At 41.7% G+C, this 24760-nt stretch overlaps 1 protein-coding gene across 1 annotated transcript in view; it reads right to left on the reverse strand.

The window, feature by feature from the left end:
- The window catches only part of LOC142663207 (cGMP-dependent protein kinase 2-like), a 158733-nt gene that overhangs the window by 61091 nt on the left and 72882 nt on the right, over positions 1-24760 (reverse strand). Inside the window, exons 8-10 of the mRNA XM_075841671.1 lie at positions 10436-10513; positions 7262-7356; positions 2495-2563 (exon numbers count right to left, since the gene is read on the reverse strand). Of these exons, the coding sequence (XP_075697786.1) occupies positions 2495-2563; positions 7262-7356; positions 10436-10513 (242 nt within the window). The remainder of the gene's footprint in view (positions 1-2494; positions 2564-7261; positions 7357-10435; positions 10514-24760) is intronic.

Genomic DNA, 24760 nt, shown 5'->3' on the forward strand with positions numbered 1-24760 from the left:
TTCATATGTAGGTGGCAACATAGTCATTAATAACAGAAACAGCTGTGTAGGAGGCTTAAACTGGTGTGAGGAACACCAAATTCTGCTACAAAGGTGAGGTTGTAGAAGCCATAGGTCCACTATGGCAAGACACAAGGTAGTTATACTTCATCAGCAAGGCAAAGATTTCAAAGCAGACTGGGGTTTCAAGATGTGTTGTTCAAGATCTTTTGAAGAAGCACAAAGAAATGGGCAACGTTGAGGACCATATGCGCAGTGGTTGGCCAAGGAAACTTAGTGCAGCAGATCAAAAACACATCATGCTTACTTCCACTTAAAATCGGAAAATGTCCACCAGTTAGAACTGTCAGAAACCAGTGGGACCCAGGTATCCCCATATACTGTTTGGAGAAGTCTGGCCAGAAGTGGTCAGAAGTGGTGTTTATGGAAGAATTGCGGCCAAAAAGCTATACGGTCGACGTAGAAAAAGGCCAAGTGACTCAACAATGTATGAAAACATAGGAACTGTGGTGCAGAAAAATTGCAGCAGGTGCTGTGGACTGATGAGTCAAAATGTTAAATATTTGGCTGTAACAGAAGGCAGTGTGTTCGCCGATGGTCTGAAGCGCATGAGTATCTGCAGGCAACAGTGAAGCATTTTGTAGATTCCTTACAAAATTTGGGCTGCATTTCAGCAAATGGAGTTGAGGATTTGGTCAGGATTAATGATGTCCTCAATGCTGAGACACAGGCAGATACTTATCCATCATGCAATACCATCAGGGAGGCGTCTGCTTAGGCTCCAAATTTATTCTTCAGCAGAACAACGACCCTAAACATACAGCCAATGTCTAAGAACTATCTTCATTGTAATGAAGAACAAGGAGCACTGGAAGTGATGATATGGCCCCCACAGAGCCCTGATATTAACAACATTATGTCTGTTGGGGATTACATGAAGAGACAAAAGGATTTGAGGAAGCCTACATCCACAGATCTGTGATTAGTTCTCCAAGATGTTTGGAACAACCTTCCTTTAAATATTGTGTGCAAGTGTACCTTGAAGAATTGATTCTGTTTTGAAGACATAGGGTGGTAATACCAAATAGTGATATGATTTAGATTGCTCTTCTGTTCATTCACTTTGTATTTTGTTAATTGATAAAAAAAACAAAACTATTAACACTTCTATTTTTAAAAGCGTTCTTACTTTCCACAACTGCTTAGAACTTTTGCACAGTACTGTATGTCGCCATTTTCAAATGCACATTTGATGATAGCATTTTTTAATATGCACATTATTTTTAACATTTATCATTGATATTTCTCTGCATTTAGACTCAATAATCATTACTAATGCTTGGAAACGAAGGAATCATTGATTATTGCTATGTGTAAAGGCGCTTTGAAGGGGTTATTCCAGGCAACAGGCAACCTCTTTAATATCCTTGGTGAAGGGTAATATAGGCACTTAAAAAGGTTTTCGGGATTACATCACTATCTAGAATGTCAGATTTCAGATGAAAAACCAACACACAAAAGGGTAGAATGGCATCCTAAGACCAAGTTCCCAAGGGTCGGATACGCTGCGTAAAATTATGCAGCATATTCGACCTGGAACCCGCAGCAGAGTCCAGTCTGAAAAAATCCACCATATTGTGGTGCAGTTTTTCAGGCGGAATTTCTGCTGCGGAAAGCAGCGGTAGAAAAAGAAAAACGTTCATACTGATCCCGCCGTTGTCATAGTGACGCATCCCTCCTTTGATGTCCTGTTCGGCCTCCCTTGACGACGCTACAGCCCAAGTGATCGCTGCAGCCTGTGGTCGGCTGCAGCAGTCAGATGGAATGAAACGTCATCCCAGAAGGCCAGAATGGAGCAAGAGGCAGCATGAATTGACATGCTGCAGATTTAAATTCTGCATTAAGGGTCAATTTATTGATGTTTTCGCGGCGTTTTTGTTCCGCAGCATGGGCATGAGATTTTGTAAAATCTGCGGATTTCCACACAGAATTCCGTTGCGGAAATGCCACAGGGTTTACGCTACGTGGTTACCCAGCCTAACAGTGCAGGTTTAAACAAGAGTCTTTAAAAATACAGGAGCAATAACTGACTGAAGGGAAAAGCAGTTATAAAATGTAAAGACAGTTAAAGGGATTTTCTGGGATTATAAAAAAAAAAAATCTCAGTACAGTGCCAATTCTGTCCACGGGCTGTGTCTGGTATTGCTGTTTAGTCACGTTCAAGTGAATGAGACTGAGCTGCAATACCAGACACAGCCCATGAACAAGAGTGGTGCTGTTTCTGTGGAATAAAACAGAACCTTTTTTCGAATCTCAGACAACTTCTTTTAAGAAATGAAAAATAACTGCTTGAGACAATAACCCGCAGCACTGTCTTTCTTGTTTATTGAGTCTTTGCATTTCATTTCTTATGCGTTTATACAATAGTTTCTAAATGGTACTCAAACTACAATCCATGCAAATAGGAAACCGTAACCTCCAGAGAAACACCCACTCTCTGTCAATGACAAGGCACTGTGTGTCGTCCTCTTCAGCTATGATGTTGGCAGAACGGACATCCTCACTTAAAAAGAAGGACAGCATTGAAAATCAGGCATTAGACATTTCATTAGCGCTGTTTTGTGTATTTCAATTATCTTATTATAGATCAAATGTGAAGAACGCAGTGGAGAGAATTTGATTTAGAGACATTACACTCTCTCTGTTAACACAAGTCTAACTGCATAGTACAATATACTGTATGTGATGGATTTTACATTATTTTTCTTTTGTCAACTGAATTGACATCACACCAACTACCAATATTTAAATAATTATATTTTTGACTTAATAAAAAGATTATATTGTTTTTTTCTAATAAAGCAAAGCATCCATTTCAGAATTTCTTGACCCGTATGTTCTGCAACTTTGTAATATTCAAGAGACAAGGACTGAGTTAGCAGCGCTGGGCACAAAAGCTGCCTAATGGGCCACACCTATAGGAGCTTGTTGGACTTCCCATTCTAAAACAATGGGCGTTAATATGGAGTTGGGCATCTATAACAGCCTCCTGTAAAGGATTTGCCAGACACAGGTTCTGTGTCGACGCCCGTGGGCAATCAGTCTGCACCTGCTCCTATGTCTGTGAGACTGACTCCATCTTCCACCACTCAGGATGGCAGGCTTAGGAGTGGGAGAGCCTATCACAGCCTGGCCAGACAGAGCTAGTTCCCGCCCACTGTCTATTTATACCTGCCTTTCCTGTTAATCCTTTGCCTGTGATTCTTCTATGCTTGTTTCCTGGCTTGCTGCTGCTGCTTGTACTACTGATCCTCTGCTTGTTATTGACCTTGGCTTTCTGACCACTCTCCTGCTCAGCGTTTTGTACCTCGCTCTCTCCTGGGTTGACTCGGCTCGTTCACCACTCTTGTTGCTCACGGTGTCTCCGTGGGCAGCTGCCCCGTTTCCCTGCTTCTGTGTACCCCTGTCTGTTTTGTCTGTCTTGCACTTACTGAGCGTAGGGACCGTCGCCTAGTTGTACCCTGTCGCTTAGGACGGGTCGTTGCAAGTAGGCAGGGACTGAGTGGCGGGTAGGTTAGGGCTCATCTGTCTGTCTCCCTACCCTGTCATTACACCTCCACTCTTCTTTCCATGAGATGTTGGAGTGTGTCCGTGGGAAATGCGTGTCCATTCATCCTGTAGAGCATTTGTGAGGTCAGACAATGATGGTAAGCAAGAACATTGCTCGTCACTGAAAACAAGGAGCCTAGCCCAAACCCTTAAAAATAATATCTGTGTTTGGGCGCTGCTCGGAAATGCCTTTGGTCTAAGTCTGGAATTGGTCATCATTTAGCTTGCCTGGTTAATTAGGGTGGATAGCTTTTCTTGGGCTTATATATACTTCAGTCCTGGATTATTCTTGTGCTGGTTATACTGTTTCTGGCATGTGCTAAACTCTTTCCAGATGCTAGTTGGTGACTTTGTTTTTGTATATGTGTTTGTTTGTACTGTGGGACCATTTGGTCCTCTGAGAGATCTAGTTTTTGTATAGTAATTTGAAGGGTTTATCTTGAGATCAGTAGTTCCACTGGTTTGTTTCCCTTTCCTGTGTGTTTGGTCTGCTGCCAAGCTGTTGTCTTACTCTGCTGTGGGGTAGTATTCAGATAGCCTCAGTGAGTGCTGTTAGTTCTTGTCCACCCACTGTCTATTAATTTTAACTACTTGCATGCTATTCATCTGCCATCCACTCCATTTATGCATTGTCTCAATCTTCTACTAACTTTAATATTCGTGACCGATTATCCACTGGTGAGTTACTCGTGCCGTTTGTTTTCTGTCAGTATTGATGCGTGCTTCACCCATGTGATAGCGATTGTCTGGTATTGCAGTCTTGAGCACCACCAGCGGCGTAACACCCAGACCATTATCCCTCCTTCACCAAATTGTACAATAGGCACTATGCATTCCGATAGGAAGCTCTCTGCTGTCATCCACCAAATCCAGATTCCTCCATCGGAGTGCCAAAAGGGGAACCTGATTCATTATTCCAGAGAACACGTCTACTCGGGCTCTAGATTTCAGTATCGTCATGCCTAACACCACTCCAGCTGACGTTTGGCATTGTGCATGGTGACCTTAGGCTTGTGCGCAGCTGCTCGACCATGGAAAGCCATTTCATGAAGCTCCCCATGCACAGTTTTTGTACTCATGTGGCTTTCAGAGGCAGTTTAGAACTCTGCAGTAAGTAATACAACAGAGAATAGACACTTATGCACCACACGCTTCAGCAGTCGCCAGCCCAGCTCTATAAGTTTGCATGGTCTACCGCTTTGTTTGTTAATCCTAGCACTTACAGTTGACCAAGGCAGATCTAGCACATTAGAAATTTCATGAACTGATTCATGGCAAAGGTGGCATTCTATAACAGTGCCACATTTAGTCTCTGAGCTCTTCAGTACGACCTATACTACTACAGATGTTTGTCTATGCAGCGTGTATGGCCTTGTGCTTGATTTTATGCACGTTTTTGTAATTCGTGAGACTCAAAAATTAGGCCATATAGTGTATTCAAACTTTGATACCTGGCTCATTCAGAAGTCTAATATTGTTTGCAAATACCATAGAGTGGCACCTTTAGGGTTTTAATATACAAGTGTATTTGCCTTCAAATTCCTCTCTGTTGTCATCCATGGCTCCTAACATAAAAGGGCCAAGATTAAAGATGATAGATTGAGAAAAGGAAATCAAATGAGGAAATGGACTGTTGCTATCCAGAGAAATTGCTAAATTGGCTATTGTTACTAAAAAGCCGTTAAAGTGTGGTGACATTTAGAGCAGTGTTGGTGACGTTTCTAGCCTCCTCGAGTTAAGACACAGTACAGCACAATGTCATTTATACGGTATGATCTGGAACCTAATCTCATTCAGATAATGCAGTATGAATTTCGTCCCTAAATGGAGGAATGTTATAAAGAAGAATTTTGCCCACCTCCTAAAAGTCTGCATATATGATTTGTGTGTATGCCATATTAAATATTCATTATACTAGCACAGTATGGCCCCGTAAATAAAGTCTAAAATCTAAGTAGCATAGAATCCATCAAATGCTAAAATCCAATAAAGTCGTGGAATTTTTATGATGACCTAGTTATAACATTAGTAAAATACAAGTCATGTACAATAGACAAGTCATGCCAAGCATTCAGACATAGAGAAATTTCTATACTTCAAGATGGTTAATTTGCAAACAGCCTTGTTAAAAGTTCAAATTTGTCTTCCTGTAGATCAATATCTGTTTTCTAACTGTACTTTGTATATTGGCAGCCTAGAAGAATCCATACTGCTCTCTAATCCTCTAACAGACACTCTCTTCAAGACTAATGACAAAAATGTGAGGGTCTGCTCTGCTCACACCACATTTGGCCAATATAAATGAAATATAACCAGAATATGCCAAGAGATTACATAATTCCTGAAGTATTAAAGCAAACCTGTAAGCATAGTTTTAACACTTAAATGTCCAGTGAGTGGCTACCCTCCAGCATCTCCCCGTCTAGCTCAGCATGATTGACAGGTCTCACCCATGAACCAGTGTCAAAAATATGATTTTTCTAAAATGCTGCAACACTTTAGAATAAAAGATAATTTAATACTATCGGGGAAGCTTGTGGTTTGGGGCAGCATGATCTTGCTGACAGGTTCCCTTTAGAGGATTTCATCAGTTCAAGAAGAGAATAGGTAGTCCTAAATTCTTCATGACTGCAAATCCTCAGACCTGCATTGATGTGAAGATGGATTTCCAGAAGTCCACTGTTCTCAAGAAAGATTGGCTATGATCATGCTCTCAGATTCTGACGTATTCAAGTTCTCAGGTTAAATGGTCTACAGTAGGACTTTGGTAGAACTGACTCTTCTATGGCACCGGCTACTGTTTAACTTGAAGACTTCAATGACGTACATTGCCTTAAAACACTGCAAATGATCTTGGTTTTTGTCTTCCCAGGTACAGCTTCTTTAGACTGAAGCCTTGTAGAATTTCAAAAGATCCATCTTCTTTGTTACTATATGTTGAATAACTGAGATTGACATTACAGGCCTATGACAGCAGGATTTGCCAATTGGAGCCAGATATTACATAAATGCAGGTTTGTTTTTTATGGTTTCCAAAAAAGTGGTGGCCAAAGCTGTATATTGTGATCTACAAGTAAAGCTCAGAGTGGGAACCAGTGGATCTCGACGTTAAGTCACCACTCAATTCAGTTTTCCTGCTGACTTCTAATCAGAATCGGGAAATATGCTTCCATGCTAGTTTGTGTTTCATTTATTCCAAGGTTGGTGAAGGCTGCATCATAGACCTATCACTGTTAAAAGGGCACTATGGCTCCTGAAAAGGAAGCCACCTGCCTTGCTTCCAGAATAGGGGCTGACCCCCCCCCCCATAAATATATGTACTGCTGCAAGGACAAATCGGAATTATTTTGTTATATACTAACACTTTGATTACTCTATTCAAAAGGCTTGGGCCACGTGGCAACATGAAGTCTCAAGGAGACTTTCCTTATCATAGTGAACAATTGAAGTTGTGTTATTTGCGTGCTACTTCATGTTGCGGTGTAGCCTCAGTGTTCCAACTGCCCACTTCTCCCACAGAGAACTGAAGGACTTGCTCCAAATTGGAGGTTTGAATGCTCTGATCCTGAAATGTATGGCCACGAAAAAGTATGTTTTGGGTGAAAATTCAATTTACATAAGAATATACCCACAGTAAAACTCTGAACTGTACCTAATCAATGCTTTTTCTCCAAAGTAATCACCAACTGCTAAGGTTTTGATTTCTTGTGGTTCCTGAGACCCTTCCACTGCTTGTGTTACACGCACCTAAAGGAAATACAAACGCATGGAATCAGTAAAAGGCTAAACACCAACCTTTAGCTTATTTGTATTCTCTCCCTACGATTGCAATTGTTATGAGTCTTAGGACAAACACTTTGTAATTATTTTGACCTGCTGCCCTGTCATTAATCTATAAGCATGTCTCAGTCCAATGGACAATAGAGCTCCAAAGGACCCTCTATTGTTTTCAGGCACAGAATAGCAGGTTGTTTCGGTTGTTCCTACCCTCCCTTCGTATAGCTGTTTTGTTCCTTAATGAGATGATATTATATTTCACCATCGAGAAAATCAGCTTCTATGAGAGCAGAGCAGTTGCCAGATGAGGCTACAACATATTGTTTACAAGGAATCCCGAGAGCCTGCACTTGCAGGTCTGTTCATGCCTATTTGGAGCTTTTATTTTCATGTAGAAAACCTCCTCATATGCAACCAGACTCTTAATTACTTAGATGAGGAACTGGCGTATCACTGGCAAATGTAAGAGCCAACCACATTTTATTTCTATCAGTACCAGAAGGGGCTATGTTTCAATATGAGCAGCTTATAAAGTCAGCTCTAATTCCAATCACTGCCAACAAATAGGTTTGCAGGAAAGAAAGAGATTGCTATCTCATCCGTTGTAATGATTAGCACAGCCGAAGCAGTACGCTGGTAAACAAGTAGCAGCTCTAGCAGATGAGATTCTGTTGTTTCTGTATGAAGAGTATACCAATTCTATTTTAACTGGATACTGTACACTGGCATTTTATTCACGGTCTTGCCCCTCCACCTTGATATGTACCATTTTAATTTAAAAAGAAGAATGTAAAAAGAAGAAGGAAATAAACTTGACACAATGGACTATTTCCTAAAATGGGGATGGGACAACCTCTGTCCATTCGGCCTATTAGGGCATATGGATATCATAGAGGGGGGTTTGCTGATCTCTGATCCGGCATCTTTTTTAAAAAGGGATTGTCTTTAATGATTATTCCTTGTCACAAGTATGATATCTCATTTCCAAACAGGTTTTAGTGTTTATAAAAATAAAACTGTTCAGCAGCGTATGCAGGCATCGTGCATAAGAAGGAGGTTAACCCCTTAGTGACCAGCCCATTTTAGGCCTTAATGACCAAGCTATTTTATTCGTTTTTCTATAGTCGCATTCAAAGAGCTATAACGTTTTTATTTTTTCGTCTACATAGCTGTATGAGGACTTGTTTTTTGCGGGATTAGTTGTGCTTTTTAATGGCACCATTTTTGGGTACATATAATTTTTATATTAACTTTTATTAACCTTTTTGGGGGGATTATAAAAAAAACTGAAATTCCACCATTGTTCTATGCGTTTTTAAATTGACGCCGTTCACTGTGCGATGTAATTAACATGTGACCTTTATTCTATGGGTCGGTACGATTACGGCGATACCACATATGTGGAGGTTTTTTTATGTTTTACGACTTTTGCACAATAAAAACACTTTTGAACTAAAATTGTTTGTTTTTGCATCGTCGCTTTCCAAGAGCCGTCATTTTTTTATTTTTTCATCAATGTAGTGATTTTTTGGGCTTGTTTTCTGCGGGACAAGACGTAGTTTTGAATGGTACTGTTTTGGGGTACATGGGACTTATTGATTCATTTTTATAATGACTTTTTTGGGGGGCAATGGAAAAAAATTGCAATTTCGCCGTAGTTTTTGGCGTTTTTTTTTTACGGTGTTCACTTTGCGGTTTAAATTACATATTAACTTTATTAATGGAGTCATTACGGTCGCGGCGATACCACATATGTGTACTTTTTTTTTTTTTTTACACTTTTACTAAATAAAACCACTTTTTATGGAAAAAAATGGATTTATTTATTTTTTTACTGTACTTTTTATTAATAATCTTTATTTCACTTTGATGACTGATTTTATTAGTCCCACTAGTGGACTTTACTGTGCGATATTCCGATCGCTGCTATAATGCTCTGGTATACTTCGTATACCAGAGCATTATTGCCTGTCAGTGTAAATCTGACAGGCAATCTGTTAGGACGTGCCTCCGGCGCGTCCTAACAGGCATATGTCAAGGGCAGACCTGGGGGCTTTTATCAGTCCCCCGGCTGCCATGACACCCCATCGGAGACCCGCGATTGCATTCGCGGGCCGCCGATGGGTGAGAGAGGGAGCGCACTCCCTCTGTAAACAAAGTTAAATGCCGCGGTCGCTATTGACGGCGGCATTTAACGGGTTAAACGGCCGCAATCGAAGTAAACTTCGATCGCGGGCGTTGGAGCAGGAGCCCAGCTGTCATCAGACAGCAGAGCCCCGGCTCCTGCCTGCACGGGAGACCCGTGCAGGACTTAGACTAGGCTGACGTGAAAAGGCGTCAGCCTAGCCTAAAGCCCAGTAGTGAATCACGTTAAAAGGCGTATTAGTGGTCACTAAGGGGTTAATAAGCATATTTTCTAACATGAAGGATGCCCCACCTAACTCCTCAACACAAATATGGCTTGTGTTGTGGGCATGCTCTGCGACATGTGCTGTAGTCACTGTGCAAGGAGGGAGAGGAGGGGCTTAGCGGTCACCATCCCTTATTGTCAATGGTGTGATCTTGTGTTATCTGTGTCCAGCTTTATAAGAGACGTGTTACTCCCTGCCTATAATGATGATAATGACATGACCCTGGCCCAAGTATAGATTTCTTATGGGCCAGTGTGAGAACTGCAAAATGTCAGGATTTTTTAGTCACACAGATTAGATAAAAACTTGATTTAAACAATGGGTCACTTTCTGATGATCGATTGTCTTTAAGGCAGGATAATTGCCATAGGAGGTGCACATTAATTGTCAGACATAAGCCCTGGTGCATCTGCTACATAAGAAGACACAAGTATTATATATGGCATATGGTTGGTGTGTGTGTGTGGGGGGGGGGGGCCTGTTACAGATTTTTCATGGGGACTCAGGAGCTTCATGTTGCTCCTCTGCTTTAAGAGAATGAGCCACACACAGGGGTTAACATACAAACCCGTCTTTAAATTCATAAGCTAGCCAAGCATTTCACGTCAAAAAATGTTTTCAATATAATACATTTTTACCTTTCCTTTGGCAATTATGAAGAATGTGTTGCCCTCTTCCCCTTCTCTGATGATATAATCCCCTTTGTCATAAAAGTCCTGTAGAATGAAAATAATGTTTGATTCAGGGAAATGCAATCAAGAATAATGTGTGTGGGCGATAATCAGGGAAACAAAAGTTCGGCTTGCTACATTGTGATTACGTCCACAACCTTTTGCCCAATACTGTCCAGCTGCATAGTTCTTGACAATAGTCTGATGATAAAACACTTAGCGCCAAGTACCTCCGGCATTGCTCACATAATTATCTTGATTGCAGTTTTCACCTATTTTCTCACCTTTTTTTTCCACAAAATAATGCATTTTACAGAAATGAAAATCAAGAGACTTTGAAGGTCTAATTGCTAGAAAATCTGGATTTAAAGTACAGAAATATTTCACTGAACAATTTCAATGATTTTGGCTAGACCCTATTCCCTGACAACTTCTTACAACTTTGTTCTTGTTACGGTTTTTCTTCCTTTTCTGCCTTTAACCTAAATACATTACATTGTTATATAATATAAATATATTAAAAATAAATATCACTTAACCTACTAATCCCCACCTTAGCATAAAGTCACATGTCAACTTCAAGAAAACAGAGATGAAGAATGGGTATGATAAGTAAAGCAGAGGTCTGTGGTGCAGCTGCCTCCCCTGCCTAGAAGCACATATCCCAAATCCCCCATATGCAAACAGACGTGCCCTACAAGAGGCTCCATATGCCAGTGTGGTCACATTTTTCCAACTTTACCTAGACCTTTTGATGGCATTTTAAAGGGGTAATCCAAGATTAAAGAGACCTGTAGAGCAGATCATGCTGCCCTAACTACAGGCAGCATGATTTAGTTAAAGGTCCCACAATTAAATGTAACTATATTATACACTAAATTGCTGCAGCATTTTTCGTTTTAACATCCCCCAGCTCAGTATGATTGACAGGTCTCTGCCAATTTGTGCAAATAGGGAGAGACCTATCAATCATACTGAGATGGGCATGATGGCATACACCTGGCATACACTTTTCCGCGAGCCCGGATCATAACACAGCCCCCGAGCCGCAGCAGTTATGGCAGCATGATCTTGCTGACATGTTCCCTTTGAGTATTATTTTTGCATAGATAGACAATATATAGCCATGTTACCAGAAATAAACTAGCTTCCCAATTCTTTATCAAAAATTTAACTTACTTGTTTTCCCAGAGCTTTCTCTGGCTAGTTGTGAATACATTACTCAATCGGTACATGCCCCACTTTGGAATAGTAATACAAATGAAATGCAATAGTAATACAAATTAAGATTCAGATCTATTAGATGAAGCAGTCATGTGATGAGATGATGTGATCAGTCTATGGAGAGGGGGGTAACTATATAGGCTGAGTCACATGAGCACTATTTACCTGCGGCCACAACCAGTTAGGGGATGCTCAGTAATAATAAAATATGCAGAATTTTTAATAATGAGCCAAATTACAAAAATAGTTTATTTTAATAACATGGCCACCTATAGCCAATGCAAAAAAGAAATAAAAAAATGCTTAGTTCTAGATGACCCAGGAAGCTGATTTTAGTAATATGTGTACATGCATACCATAGAATTATAATTATGGATTTAGCCTTTATTTATCTGTACGGTACTTTATTTCAGAGTTTTACATAGAAGCTTCGATTTAAACTAGAACTCTTCTCTGCTCCACTGTTCTACAATAAACCTGGGCATTTCTATTTTGAAATCATGCGTATGACTGGCCAAACCTGAGCACATAAGAAAGAAATATATAAAAATTCAGATCAGCAACCCATTCACTGGATTATGTGCAAGTTTCTGATGGAGAATGAGTCATTTGCTCAGTAAGGGACAAACAATTAGTCAAGCAGCGCTGCTCTCACCAGCTTCTAAATTGTGATAGTTCTCTATTCTTAATGAGGAGTTTGCCCACATTGTGCCATGTCAGCAGAGCCCCACATCTTCACTCTACACACAACAAGATTTTAATCACACTTCTTCCTACAGTTTGTAACATAATCTAATTGACTAATGACTTGGGGACATCTAAGGCCTATAGGTGTCTTCTTCTACCCCAGAGAGAACAGACACTTATGATTTATTATACTCATTCGGAGGGAACCTGTGAGAACTCAGCATGCACTGCAAGTGTGCAAATATCCTTTGTCTAACCCTTTCATGTCCAAGGGCCATTGATACCCCTGTGTCCAGGTCAAATTTTCCATTTTTATATGCACTTCTTTAAACGATAATATCTTCGGAACCGCTTTGAATATCACAACTATCTTTACTTTGTTTTACAAGACTTATGAGACTTTCATTTTCTAGATTAGTTTGATTAATTCAGTGTTTTTAATTTTTATTATGAGCAGACAAATGACTATCATCTATCTATCTATCTATCTATCTATCTATCTATCTATCTATCTATCTATCTATCTATCTATCTATCTATCTATCTATCTATCTATCTACACTGTAGAGCTCTGTAACAATTAGTCCTCTTCTCCCTCCGTCACCATGGATCTCTGTGAGGGGAGAGTGAAGAAGTCTATATAAACACGACCGTGAAATAAATGGCGGGTCAACAATGAATCAACTGTCAGTTTTTCATGGCTGTTTTGCATCAATGTGTCTCAAAATGTGAATCCATTTCCCGGCCGTCTGACCGTTTTTAACAGCCATTTGCCATCCATTTTTCCTGGACGTTAAAGAAATAGATGAACTTTATTCGTTAAGGTTTTTTGTCCCAAACCCCTGAAAACACCACAGTGCCCATCTAGATAGTGATGCAATACCACTGTAGATAGTGCCACATTGCCCACATAGATAATGCCAGTCCCCACATAGATAGTGCTCACTGTAAATAGTGCCACAGTGCCCACATAGTGACACAGTTCTCCCTGTAGATAATGCCCACATAGTGCCACACACAGTGCCCATGCACATAGCGCCACAGTGTCCCCTGTAGATAGTGGCAATATCATGCCACAGTACCCATGTAGATAGTGCCACACCCCCTGTATATAGCACCCCCCTGTAGATAGCACCACACCCCCTGTAAATAGTGCCACCCCCTGTAGATAGCAACATCCTCCCTGTATTTAGAAATATCACGGCTGCAGATAGCGCCATCCCCTGTAAATGGCACCCCCTTCCTGTAAATAGCACCACTGTAGCTCCCTGTAGGAGCGGAATCCCTCTGGAAGAAAATTCCGCTCATACAGGAAGCCCCTGATTTCTCTGTCCAGAAATGGACAGTGACATCAGGGGTTAACTCTAAAAGCGGAATCCCCTGCCAGAGCGGGGATTCTGCTCCAGGAGTAGCCCCTGACGTCACTGTCCATATATGGATAGTGACACCAGGGGCTTCTCCAGTAGCGGAATCCCCGACACAGAGCAATCTAAAACCGGGGATTCCGCTCCTAGAGAGGGACACTGACGCCATTGTCTATATATGGATAGTGACACCAGGGGCTTCTCCAGTGGCAAAATCCTCAGCATAGAGCGATCTGACACCGGGGATTCAGCTCCTAGAGAGAGCCGCTGACGTCATTGTCCATATATGGATAGTGACCCCAGAGTCTTTTCCAGTAGCGGAATCCCCGGCTAGCGTGTCGGCCGGGGATTCCGCTCCTAGAGAGAGCCACTAGCGTCAGTGTCCAAATGGAGAGTGATGCCAGGGACTCTCTCTAGATGCGGAATCCCCGGCCAGTGCGATCTGGCTTCCGGGATTCCGTTCCTAGACTCAGTTCAGGTAGCACTATCTACAGCGGGGGGGGGGGGGTTGCTATCTGCAGCGGGGATGCAGAGATGGTAGGGGCTCTCTTTAGGAGGGGAATCTTTGGCCAGAGAGCTGGCCGGAGATTCCAATGCTGGAGGAAGCTTAGGTGGCGCTATCTGCAGAGGGTTTTGCACTGCATAAGGTGGGTTGTGGATGGCACTATCGACAGTGGGGGTATATTCCGGGGCTCTGAAAGCCCCGGCCGACATGAGAGTGCAGCGCTGCTCACACTGAAGCAGCACTGCACTCATTAAACCCGTTACAGGCTGTCAACACTTATACACGTGCTAACGCCACGGGGCGTCGGCAGTTGGAACGTATATAGCCGTATGGCAGTTGTGAAGGGGTTAAAGTCTCATGTATTTAATTTTTAGTTTCATTCATTAGATGTGTCTCTTCATTTTTTTTTTATGTTGCAACTTTATTTTTAAATATTTCCCTGGGGGCAGTCATATTAGAGATACACACTTCCTTTCTGTATCGTCTGTATAGACAGTGCACCAGAGTGTTTGTGCTTTATGGCAGCTGAAATTAATAGGAATCAATGGACAGATAAATGTCAAAGATTATCATAGTCTTCAGGAAGTGATGGATTACAGCCCCCCTCCAAAGAAACCAGAGCGTAACAGGGGAGAAGAATACAGAGATTTATCTGAGTGTAATGTGTATAGATATCTTGCCATATCTATGACTCCAGTAGTATAATGACGCTGTCATTAAAGCCCTCTGCTGCTCCTCAGGGCCGGCCTTAGGTTGAATGGCGCCCTGTGCAGGACTGTCTAATTTCGCCCCCTACACAAACCAAAAATGAACCACATATATAGAAATGCTGGAAAATATATACCGTATATACATAAAGACAGATATTTAGACATACAGGCAAATATACATACACACATTCTGGAATATATACATACAGGTAAATATATAGACGTACAGACACATATACACACACACAGCGGCAGATAAATACACAAACAGGGACATATACAAATACATAAAAGGCACATATATACAAGCACAAAGACACATTCACAAACAGACCCATATATACCCAGTACAGATAATGTTGTAGATTTCATGTGCAGCCCTATGTAACACCACAGGTAACACACAGTAATAACTGAGTACAGATAATGTAGTAGATATTGCCTGCAGTCCTATGTAACACCACAGATAACACAGTGATAACTTTCCCAGTACAGATAATGTAGTGAATGTTACCTGCAGTCCTATGTAACACCACAGATAACACAGTGATAACTCTCTGAGTACAGATAATGTAGTATTGTTACCTGCAGTCCTATGTAACACCACAGATAACACAGTGATAACTCTCTGAGTACAGATAATGTAGTAGCGTTACCTGCAGTCCTATGTAACACCACAGATAACACAGCGATAACTCTGAGTACAGATAATGTAGTAGTGTTACATGCAGTCCTATGTAACACCACAGATAACACAGTGATAACTCTCTGAGTACAGATAATGCAGTAGTGTTACCTGCAGTCCTATGTAACACCATAGATAACACAGTGATAACTCTCTGAGTACAGATAATGTAGTAGATGATAACTATACCCACAGACACATCTAAACACACACACACACACACACACACACACACACACACACACACACACACATGCAGCAGAGTATATAAGGGGCAGAAGGTTATATAGGGGCCATCAAGATATATAGGGGGCAGCAGGATATATAGGGGGCAGCAGGGTATATAGGGGCAGCAGGGTATATAGGGGCAGCAGGATATATAGGGGCAGCAGGGTATATAGGGGCAGCAGGGTATATAGTGGGCAGCACAGATATCTTTGTTTTATCTGTTCTACTTTAATATTGAACACACACTATTAGGCCGGATTCACACGATCGTGTGCGTTTTGCGCACGCAAAAAACGCAGCATTTTGCGCGCGCAAAAGGTCCACAAAAGCTCCGTGTGTCATCAGCATATGATGCGTGGCTGTGTGATTTTCACGCAGCCGACATCATTATTATGATACTCTGTTTTTATGTTTGTAAACAGAAAAGCACGTGGTGCTTTTCTGTTTTCATTCATAGTTTTGACTACTGTAGCACGCATCACGCGCGGCACACGAAATGGGTGCATGATGCACGAAAAACGTAGGACATGTCGTGAGTTTTACGCAGCGGACATACGCTGCGTTAAAATCACGGACAGTCTGAACGGGCAATAAGACTAACATAGGTCTGTGCGACTCGCGTGAAAATCAAGCGCGTAGCACGGACGTATTGTACGTTCGTCTGAATAAGCCCTCACAAAGAGACAAACACATGCAGACACACACACACACACACACACACACATATATATATATATATATATATATATATATATATATATAAATACACACACATATATATGTACACACACATACAAAAACAGAGACACATACTGTATACACAGATTCACACACTGTATACACACAGAGACACACACACACACACACACACACACACACACACTAACATATACACATACAAACACAGAGACACATACTATAAACCCCCTACACACGCACATACACACACACACTGTAACATATACACATACAAACATAGAGACACATACTGTATACACACACATGCACAGAGACACTCACCATCTCTCCATGCTGACAGGCTTCGTGTAGGACGGGCTGTGGGCGGAGCTTCCTCCTCTGCTCCTCGGCTCTTATTTAATCCGTGTGTGAAACAGAGCACAGAGTAGAGGCAGAGCCCAGTGGCGTCCCCTATATGCTTGGAGGGGGCAGCGCCCTGTGCGATCACACAGCTCGCACACCCCTAAGGCCGGCCCTGCTGCTCCTGCCCCAGTTTATACAGCAAAGCTAACAAGTGAGATCAGGAAGCGTCAACTTATAGTGTCTGTTCTAGTGACCAGTGCGAAAATTATACAATTTCAAGATTTTTCTTTTATATCGAAAGTCACATAAAAATAAAAAACCTAATAAAAACACCTGATTTAAATAATATGTCATTTTCTGAGGTTACATTCCCTACTAAGGATGTACATTTTAGAAGAACTTTGCCTTCATTGCCTGTCTTCCTACTGAATCTAAGGAATGTTTAATGGCTATAAACTCAGCAGGTGATATGGGGATAACAGAGCTGACCTTGCAAGGAGATCAGATACTAATGCAGAGTAATCATAATCTTATCAAGTAATGCTAAGGAGAAAAAGCACTATGAGGAGCATTTTTCAAGATATTTTAATCATCTTTAAAAGCTCTGACAGGTCATCTTTAAAAGCTCTGACAGGTCAGATTTATACTACTTTCCTAAGACCCACCACATTTAGTAGTCACATCTGTTTACGTGACATTGTGTAACTTGTTTAATTAATGAAGAGATGAGACTATATCTGTATTACCTTGCATTATTTACTGTATATCAGTAATACGTTTATCATTTGCCCTTTGTTTGACATACAGAGGCTGTACTGGTAAAAAGTTCCTAACTGCACTGCCTGTAAGCATAGTCCCATTGACTCCAGGGTTGGACTTACTATCAGGCACCTGTGCCTAGATGTGGCCATGCAGGAAAGGACATCTGCTGTTAAGGATTACAATTACAGTTCATGAGGTCGGTGCAGGGTCGCACCATCCACAAGGCGAGGTAAGCCTCTCGCCTCAGGCGGTGGCTTGCTGACTTACTGAGCGGCCATCGGCGCCACTGAAACCTACCACCACCACCCCTCCTGCACTAGAATATCTGTGTTTATAGAACACTGATATAATTACTAGCGCTTGCAGGGCAAGGAACATTAGTTCCTTGCCCTGTCATTCAGCACCATTAAAAGATGCAGGTGGCGCGATGACCTTATCGCACCGCTTGCATCATTGAAAGGCGCCGAATGACAGGGCAAGGAACGTGAGTTCCTTGCCCTGCCATTCAGTGCTTTTCAATGACGCAGGTGGCGCGATGATTTCATCACGCTGCTTGCGTCGTTCAGCTCCAGCAGACCTGCTCAGAAGAGAGCAGACCTGCATTGATAGAGGACAGCTATGAGGGGTACTGTATACAGGGGACACTATTCACAGCAGGCTCTATGGGGAGGCACTATCTACAAGGGGCACTGTGTATGGGTGGGATACAGTGTATGGTGCTATTATGATCAGGGACACTGTGCCTCGTGCTATTATATTCAGCGGTGCAGTGTATGGTGCTATTATATTCAGGGGTGTAATGTGTGGCACCATGGGAATTTTATCTTCGTTTATGGGCGCGGAAATGTTTGAAAAATTAGACGCTGAAGACATCTGAGCTGAAAACTGCAGAAATTGGCAGTGGCCCGGAGAAGTCATCATAGAGGTCTAGACCAAATGGAGAAGAAAAGAAAAAAAGAACGACTAGAATCTGATATGTCACCTGTGAGTCACTCGATGTAAATGTTTACTCTGCCTCCAATCAGTACTCTAGTCACTGTACGATCTGCAGCTAAATGATGGGTGGTATGATTTTTTTTGTGAAACCACAAATCCCAGCATATCCTAACAATTGTTTGGGCCATGCTGAGCACTATAATTTTACGCCATACAAACCTATACAGCAGGGGTTAAACTAAATTTGCAAATTATCTCTGTACTGAGCTGTATTTCTCCTGGCGCTGTATTTATGTACTGAGCTTTATTCTGGTGCTGTATTTATGTACTGAGCTTTCCGGTGCTGTATTTATGTAGTGAGCTTGGTTCTGGTGCTGTATTTATGTAGTGAGTTTGATTCTGGTGCTGTATTTATGTAGTGAGCTTGATTCTGGCGCTGTATTCATGCAGTGATCTTTGTTCTGGTGCTGTATTTATGTAGTGAGCTTTGTTCTGGTGCTGTATTTATGTAGTGAGCTTTGTTCTGGTGCTGTATACAGTGCCCACCAAAAGTTCCGGAACACCCTCATAAATTTGAACGGCTCAAGGTAGAGGGTTGAAATTTAGTGGGATTTAATGGGGTCATAAAATCTACCAGTTAACGGCAAAAATAAAGTGATCCTTTCCGTTTCGGTCAAATGCATTTTGTGATAGGACAATAGAAATGTACAAAAATGAAAATTACTCACCGAATTAGCGCTCTCTGAAATTCACAAGCGACTACCGAAATGTGTACACATGAAATCATGTTACAATCGTAGACAAGGTCCATTTTGTATCGCCGAGGCTGATTGTAATAATACGTAATTTAAAGTCACCTTGATGTGACATTCCCAAGCTCCCACACACACACACACACGCCCACACACAATTAAGATTTTACCCACACGGTACATTTTGGGTAATGCTAATACCGGCGGTAGTCAATAATGAAGATGATAACTTTATAGTTAAATATCTCAGCGAAAAAAAATAGTTTTCGTATTGAAGATAGCTTTCAAATGAGCCCCCACTCGACCCCCCGTGCCATTTAAGATTTTTCTGCCCCTGCCCTTCCCACAGCCCCCAAGGGAGTGGGGGGTGTTTTTTTGCGTTAACTGGTAGATTTTATGACCCCATTAAACCCCACCAAATTTCAACCCTTTACATCGAGCCGTTCAAAAGTTATGAGGGTGTTCTAGAACTTTTGAACTGAGCTTTGTTCTGCTACTGTATTTATGTAATGAAGAATTGTAGAAAAAAATCTGCAGCACATCCACATTTCGAAAAATATAAAAATAGCTTTATAACTTTATAGCTTTGTAACACATCCCACCTGTGTCTTATGGACTTTTACATTATGTCGAAATAAAGCTCTTTTTATATTTTTCTAAATGTGGATGTGCTGAGGATTTTTTTCTACAATTCTTAATTTCATTCGACCCTTGCCTGCCTGCAAGCCCCCTCTTCCGACTGCACTCCAACTGAGGAACTACAGATCCCAGGACAATCTATTGGGTGAGCACACCTGCGGCTTCCTTTGCTGCTATTTTGTTTTTGTTTGCACTGTATTTATGTACTGAGCTTGCTTCTGGTGCTGTAATTATATAGGATAATAGAAAAAGTACCCGGCGCTGCCCGGGATAACGTGTTGATCTGTCTGTTTGTGTGTTTATTGAATTTGTTCCAAGGGTGCCCAGGAGGCCAATCCATGCCCTCGTATTTTCTTGGTTTACGGGAAATCATTAGTAGCCCTATATACCCTGGCAGTTACACACTGTTTATTTCAATTTTAACTTCCTAAATACCTAACAGCTAAACTGGTAGGAAATGGAGTCATAAGACTGTGACAGAGCCTGTTGATTAACAACATTGGCAGTTTTATTACCAGTTGGCCATAGACTATGGTTGGATCATAATTGAAAACAGCATCATGCATGAAAGCCCACTCATTAGCATGCTGAACATCATGACGTGCTCTATCAGCTAGATTCTGGCCTGGGTTCGGGCAGGAGTCTCTGCGCTTCTGAAAGCCACCTGTCTGATCTGTTGCTGAGAAAGCCTGAGTTTGCTGAGGAGTTTCAGCAGCTCGAGCAGCAGTATGACGCATTTGATCAGCTTGCAGTTGGGCAAGAGGAGTCTCTGCAGCTAGTAATGCAGCTTTCCTCCTGGCCATCAGTAATCTGATTGGTTGCTATGGGTAACCGCTCCCCTGTACCTTCCTATCTATGATTATCTGATAAAGTGTACTACCTGCTACTGCCAGATGAAAACATCTTTACTATAAAAGCGAATGTCTGTATTCTCTTTTATAGTATTGGATCGTGATAATGTGATAATGGCTGATAACAGAGAACAGCAACAAGGTCGGGACCTTTACGAAAACCTTCCTGAACACCGGATGTACCTATTTGCCAAATTTGGGTACAAATAGTTCAGGTGTTTGGATGCAACATCATGATGTGCTCTATCAGCTGGTTTTCTGGCTTGGGTTCGGGCAGGAGTCTCTGTGCTTCTGAGAGCCACCTGTCTGATCTGTTGCTAAGAAAGCCTGAGTTTGCCGAGGAGTTTCAGCAGCTCGAGCAGCAGTATGACACATTTTATCAGCTTGCAGTTGGGCAAGAGGAGTCTCTGTAGCTAGTGATGCAGCTTTCCTCCTGGCCATCAGTAAAATGATTGGTTGCTATGGGTAACCGCTCCCCTGTACCTTCCCATCTAGGATTATCTTGTAAAGTGCATTACCTGTGCTACTGCCAGATAAAAACATATTTACTATAAAAGCGAATGTCTGTATTCGCTTTTATAGTATTGGATTGTGATCATATGATAATGGCTAATAACAGAGAACAACCGCAAGGTTGGGACCTTTACGAAAAACTTCCTGAACACCCGATGTACCTATGTACAAATTTGGGGTCAAATGGTTTAGGCGTTTGGATACCTATAGAGAACAATAAACAGACATTGACTTTTATAATATATAATAGCAGAGTTACCCAGCTTCACACGGGGTCTATATGCTTGTTGTTTGTGTGTGTGGTTAAAAATATATGAAGCCAACATAGCCAATAAAGTCCAAGTGCAGGGTTCCTTTTTGGAGGCATGACTGGTCTGAAGGGGTTCAATTTATGAGAATGCTGAAATCTACCGGCTTGGTTCTGTTGAGAGATTTCAGCAGCTTGGGCAGCAGCCATGCTCTTTGTTGCAGGAGTCTTTCATCTAAGTGCAGGGTTCCTTTTTGGAGACATGACTAGTATGAAAGGGTTTCAATTTATGAGAATGCTAAAATCCAGTATAGGTCCAGTTAGTTTATAGCGAGTAATACATCGAGTAAAGAAAAATGGCTTGGGTGTTATGGAAACCTGGTCTAAAACTGCGTGTATGTGAGTGAGGCTGAGAATGAAGGACCTGCGAGCTTCTATTGACTAATACAGGTCATCTGATGTGATATGGAGGAAGGTCCTTGATGTGGAAGCCAGTGGTATCATATTTGCTTTTGTGAATATGTTGAGAATGGTAGGTCCTAGAGAGTTAAAACCCGGTCTAAACCGGAAGCGCGTGATTTACTTATGTGCCAAATTTGGTGCAGATCGGTCCAGTCATTTGGCCGCGCATAAAGAACATGCAACAGAAAACAGAAATTCATTTATATATATATATATATATATATATATAGAGAGAGAGAGAGAGAGAGAGAGGGAGAGAGAGAGATAGATATTTATAATAATAAAATTGCAGAGCAGTTGGAATTGTTGCAATTTATTTTTCAGATGCAGATATAAATCTATAAATCAACTTAAAACAGCGCACGCTGTATGCTAATTACTCTATAAAGGTTCAAGTGTCGATGCTGCTATCCTGAACAGTCACATGTGTCCTAACTACAAACCTACTTTTCCATGCTTGATTGACATCCTCCTGGCTGTTCTACATCAATACCGGTATCCTTCAACCTTCTCAAATGCGCCATTGCACGGGCACGCTGCACCGTGCAACGAGGTGTTTTCTGCCCAGCTTCATTGTTGCACTGCGTATGCCAGGGGAGTAAAAGGCAACAGCGCATCTGAAAAAGTTGAAGGAGGCTGGTAGTGTTGTAGAACAGCCTGGGGGATGTCAATTAAGATCTGGGGGGCGCTATTTCAATTTTCACCTCAGGCAGCAGAAAAGCTAGAATCGGCCCTAGATGGGAGATGGTGCAATACTTATATTCTGTTCAGTAATGTACTGTATCTCTATGCTGTAATTATTGATCGAAGAATACTTAGTTGTAGTGCACTTGTTCAGATCAGTGTCTAGCATACTAATATGCTTAAACCTAATTTCCGCAGTGTTTTAATAGAAGGTCCTTCAGGAGGTTGTTACTGGGATCTTAAAACTATATCTGGGTGCACGTCTTGTCGTAATGATAAATGGTGTTTATATTCAGTCATGTTAGGTTCTCTTTTCTCAGAAATGCTTTCTGTGTAATCTGCCAACATTAAGTGGACCAGTGACCCATCAGCTTAAAGAGGCTCTGTCACCAGATTTTGCAACCCCTATCTGCTATTGCAGCAGATCGGCGCTGCAATGTAGATAAGAGTAACGTTTTTATTTTTTAAAAACAAGCATTTTTGGCCAAGTTATGACCATTTTTGTATTTATGCAAATGAGGCTTGCTAAAGTCCAACTGGGCGTGTTTAAAGTAAAAGTCCAACTGGGCGTGTATTATGTGCGTACATCGGGGCGTGTTTACTACTTTTACTAGCTGGGCGTTCTGACGAGAAGTATCATCCACTTCTCTTCAGAACGCCCAGCTTCTGGCAGTGCAGACACACAGCGTGTTCTCGAGAGATCACGCTGTGTCGTCACTCACTTCCTGCCCCAGGTTCTGCATCGTGTCGGACGAGCCTGGACACATCGGCACCAGAGGCTACAGTTGATTCTGCAGCAGCATCGGCGTTTGCAGGTAAGTCGATGTAGCTACTTACCTGCAAACACTGATGCTGCTGCGGAATCAACTGTAGCCTCTGGTGCCGATGTGGCCGACACGATGCAGGACCTGGGGCAGGAAGTGAGTGACGTCACAGCGTGATCTCTCGAGAACACGCTGTGTGTCTGCACTGCCAGAAGCTGGGTGTTAACGAACAGAAGTGGATGATGCTGATTCGTCAGCATCATACACTCCCATTCCTAACGCCCAGCTAGTAAAGGAAGTAAAAACGCCGCGATGTACGCACATAATACACGCCCAGTTGTACTTTTACTGTAAACACGCCCAGTTGTACTTTTGCAAACCTCATTTACATAAATACAAAAATGGTCATAACTTGGCCTAAAATGCTCATTTTTTAAAAATAAAAACGTTACTGTAATCTACATTGCAGCGCCGATCTGCTGCAATAGCAGATAGGGGCTGCAAAATCTGGTGACAGAGCCTCTTTAAGAGGATCGGTCAGCTCTTCTGTCTGTTTTAGTAAATACTTGCATTCCCCATAAAATCCCAATTCTGGGGTATCTCTGCATTGAAGACCATTTCCGGTTAACTGAGAATTCCCTAATAGCGTGTATAAAAATGTCCATACAGGTAAATGCAGTATTACAATGCCAACATATTTGGTACTACATTACAGTATTTACTGTAGTTTGTCAAAATTTACTTTATTAAACTTTTCGGCTAAATTGTTTGTGCATTATGAGAACTTTCAGAGTTGGGAAAATAACGTCTCATGCACATGGCTGTATTGTAGCTACACACATGAGCTGTATTGTTTAATACCAAGAACGAGATTGGATACCAACCTAAGAGATCAGCAAAGCCTTTACCAAAGAAAAGGCTTCCTGATCTCCTAACACTGTGCGGCTCATGCATGCAGTTGTGACACAGCCGTGTGCATGAGCTGTAAAGTCCGAACCAAAGCTAACACATTATTCTATCAGGATGAGTAATAATAATGGACACATTTAATTCCTTTCTTTTTTTTGCATTGCATTTATGTGTTAAAAAAAACAACAGATTTGTAACTGCTTCTTATTAAGAAATGTGCACAATACCTGCTCCATATCGTTTAGAGCTCATTCCGTCAAACAGGCTCTCTGACGGCTTGATCTCCAGTCCCTCCTGTTTCCTCCTGAATGCTCATCTAAGCTGAATTC

The sequence above is a fragment of the Rhinoderma darwinii genome, chromosome 11, assembly GCF_050947455.1.
Source record: "Rhinoderma darwinii isolate aRhiDar2 chromosome 11, aRhiDar2.hap1, whole genome shotgun sequence".
NCBI classification, from domain to species: domain Eukaryota; kingdom Metazoa; phylum Chordata; class Amphibia; order Anura; family Rhinodermatidae; genus Rhinoderma; species Rhinoderma darwinii.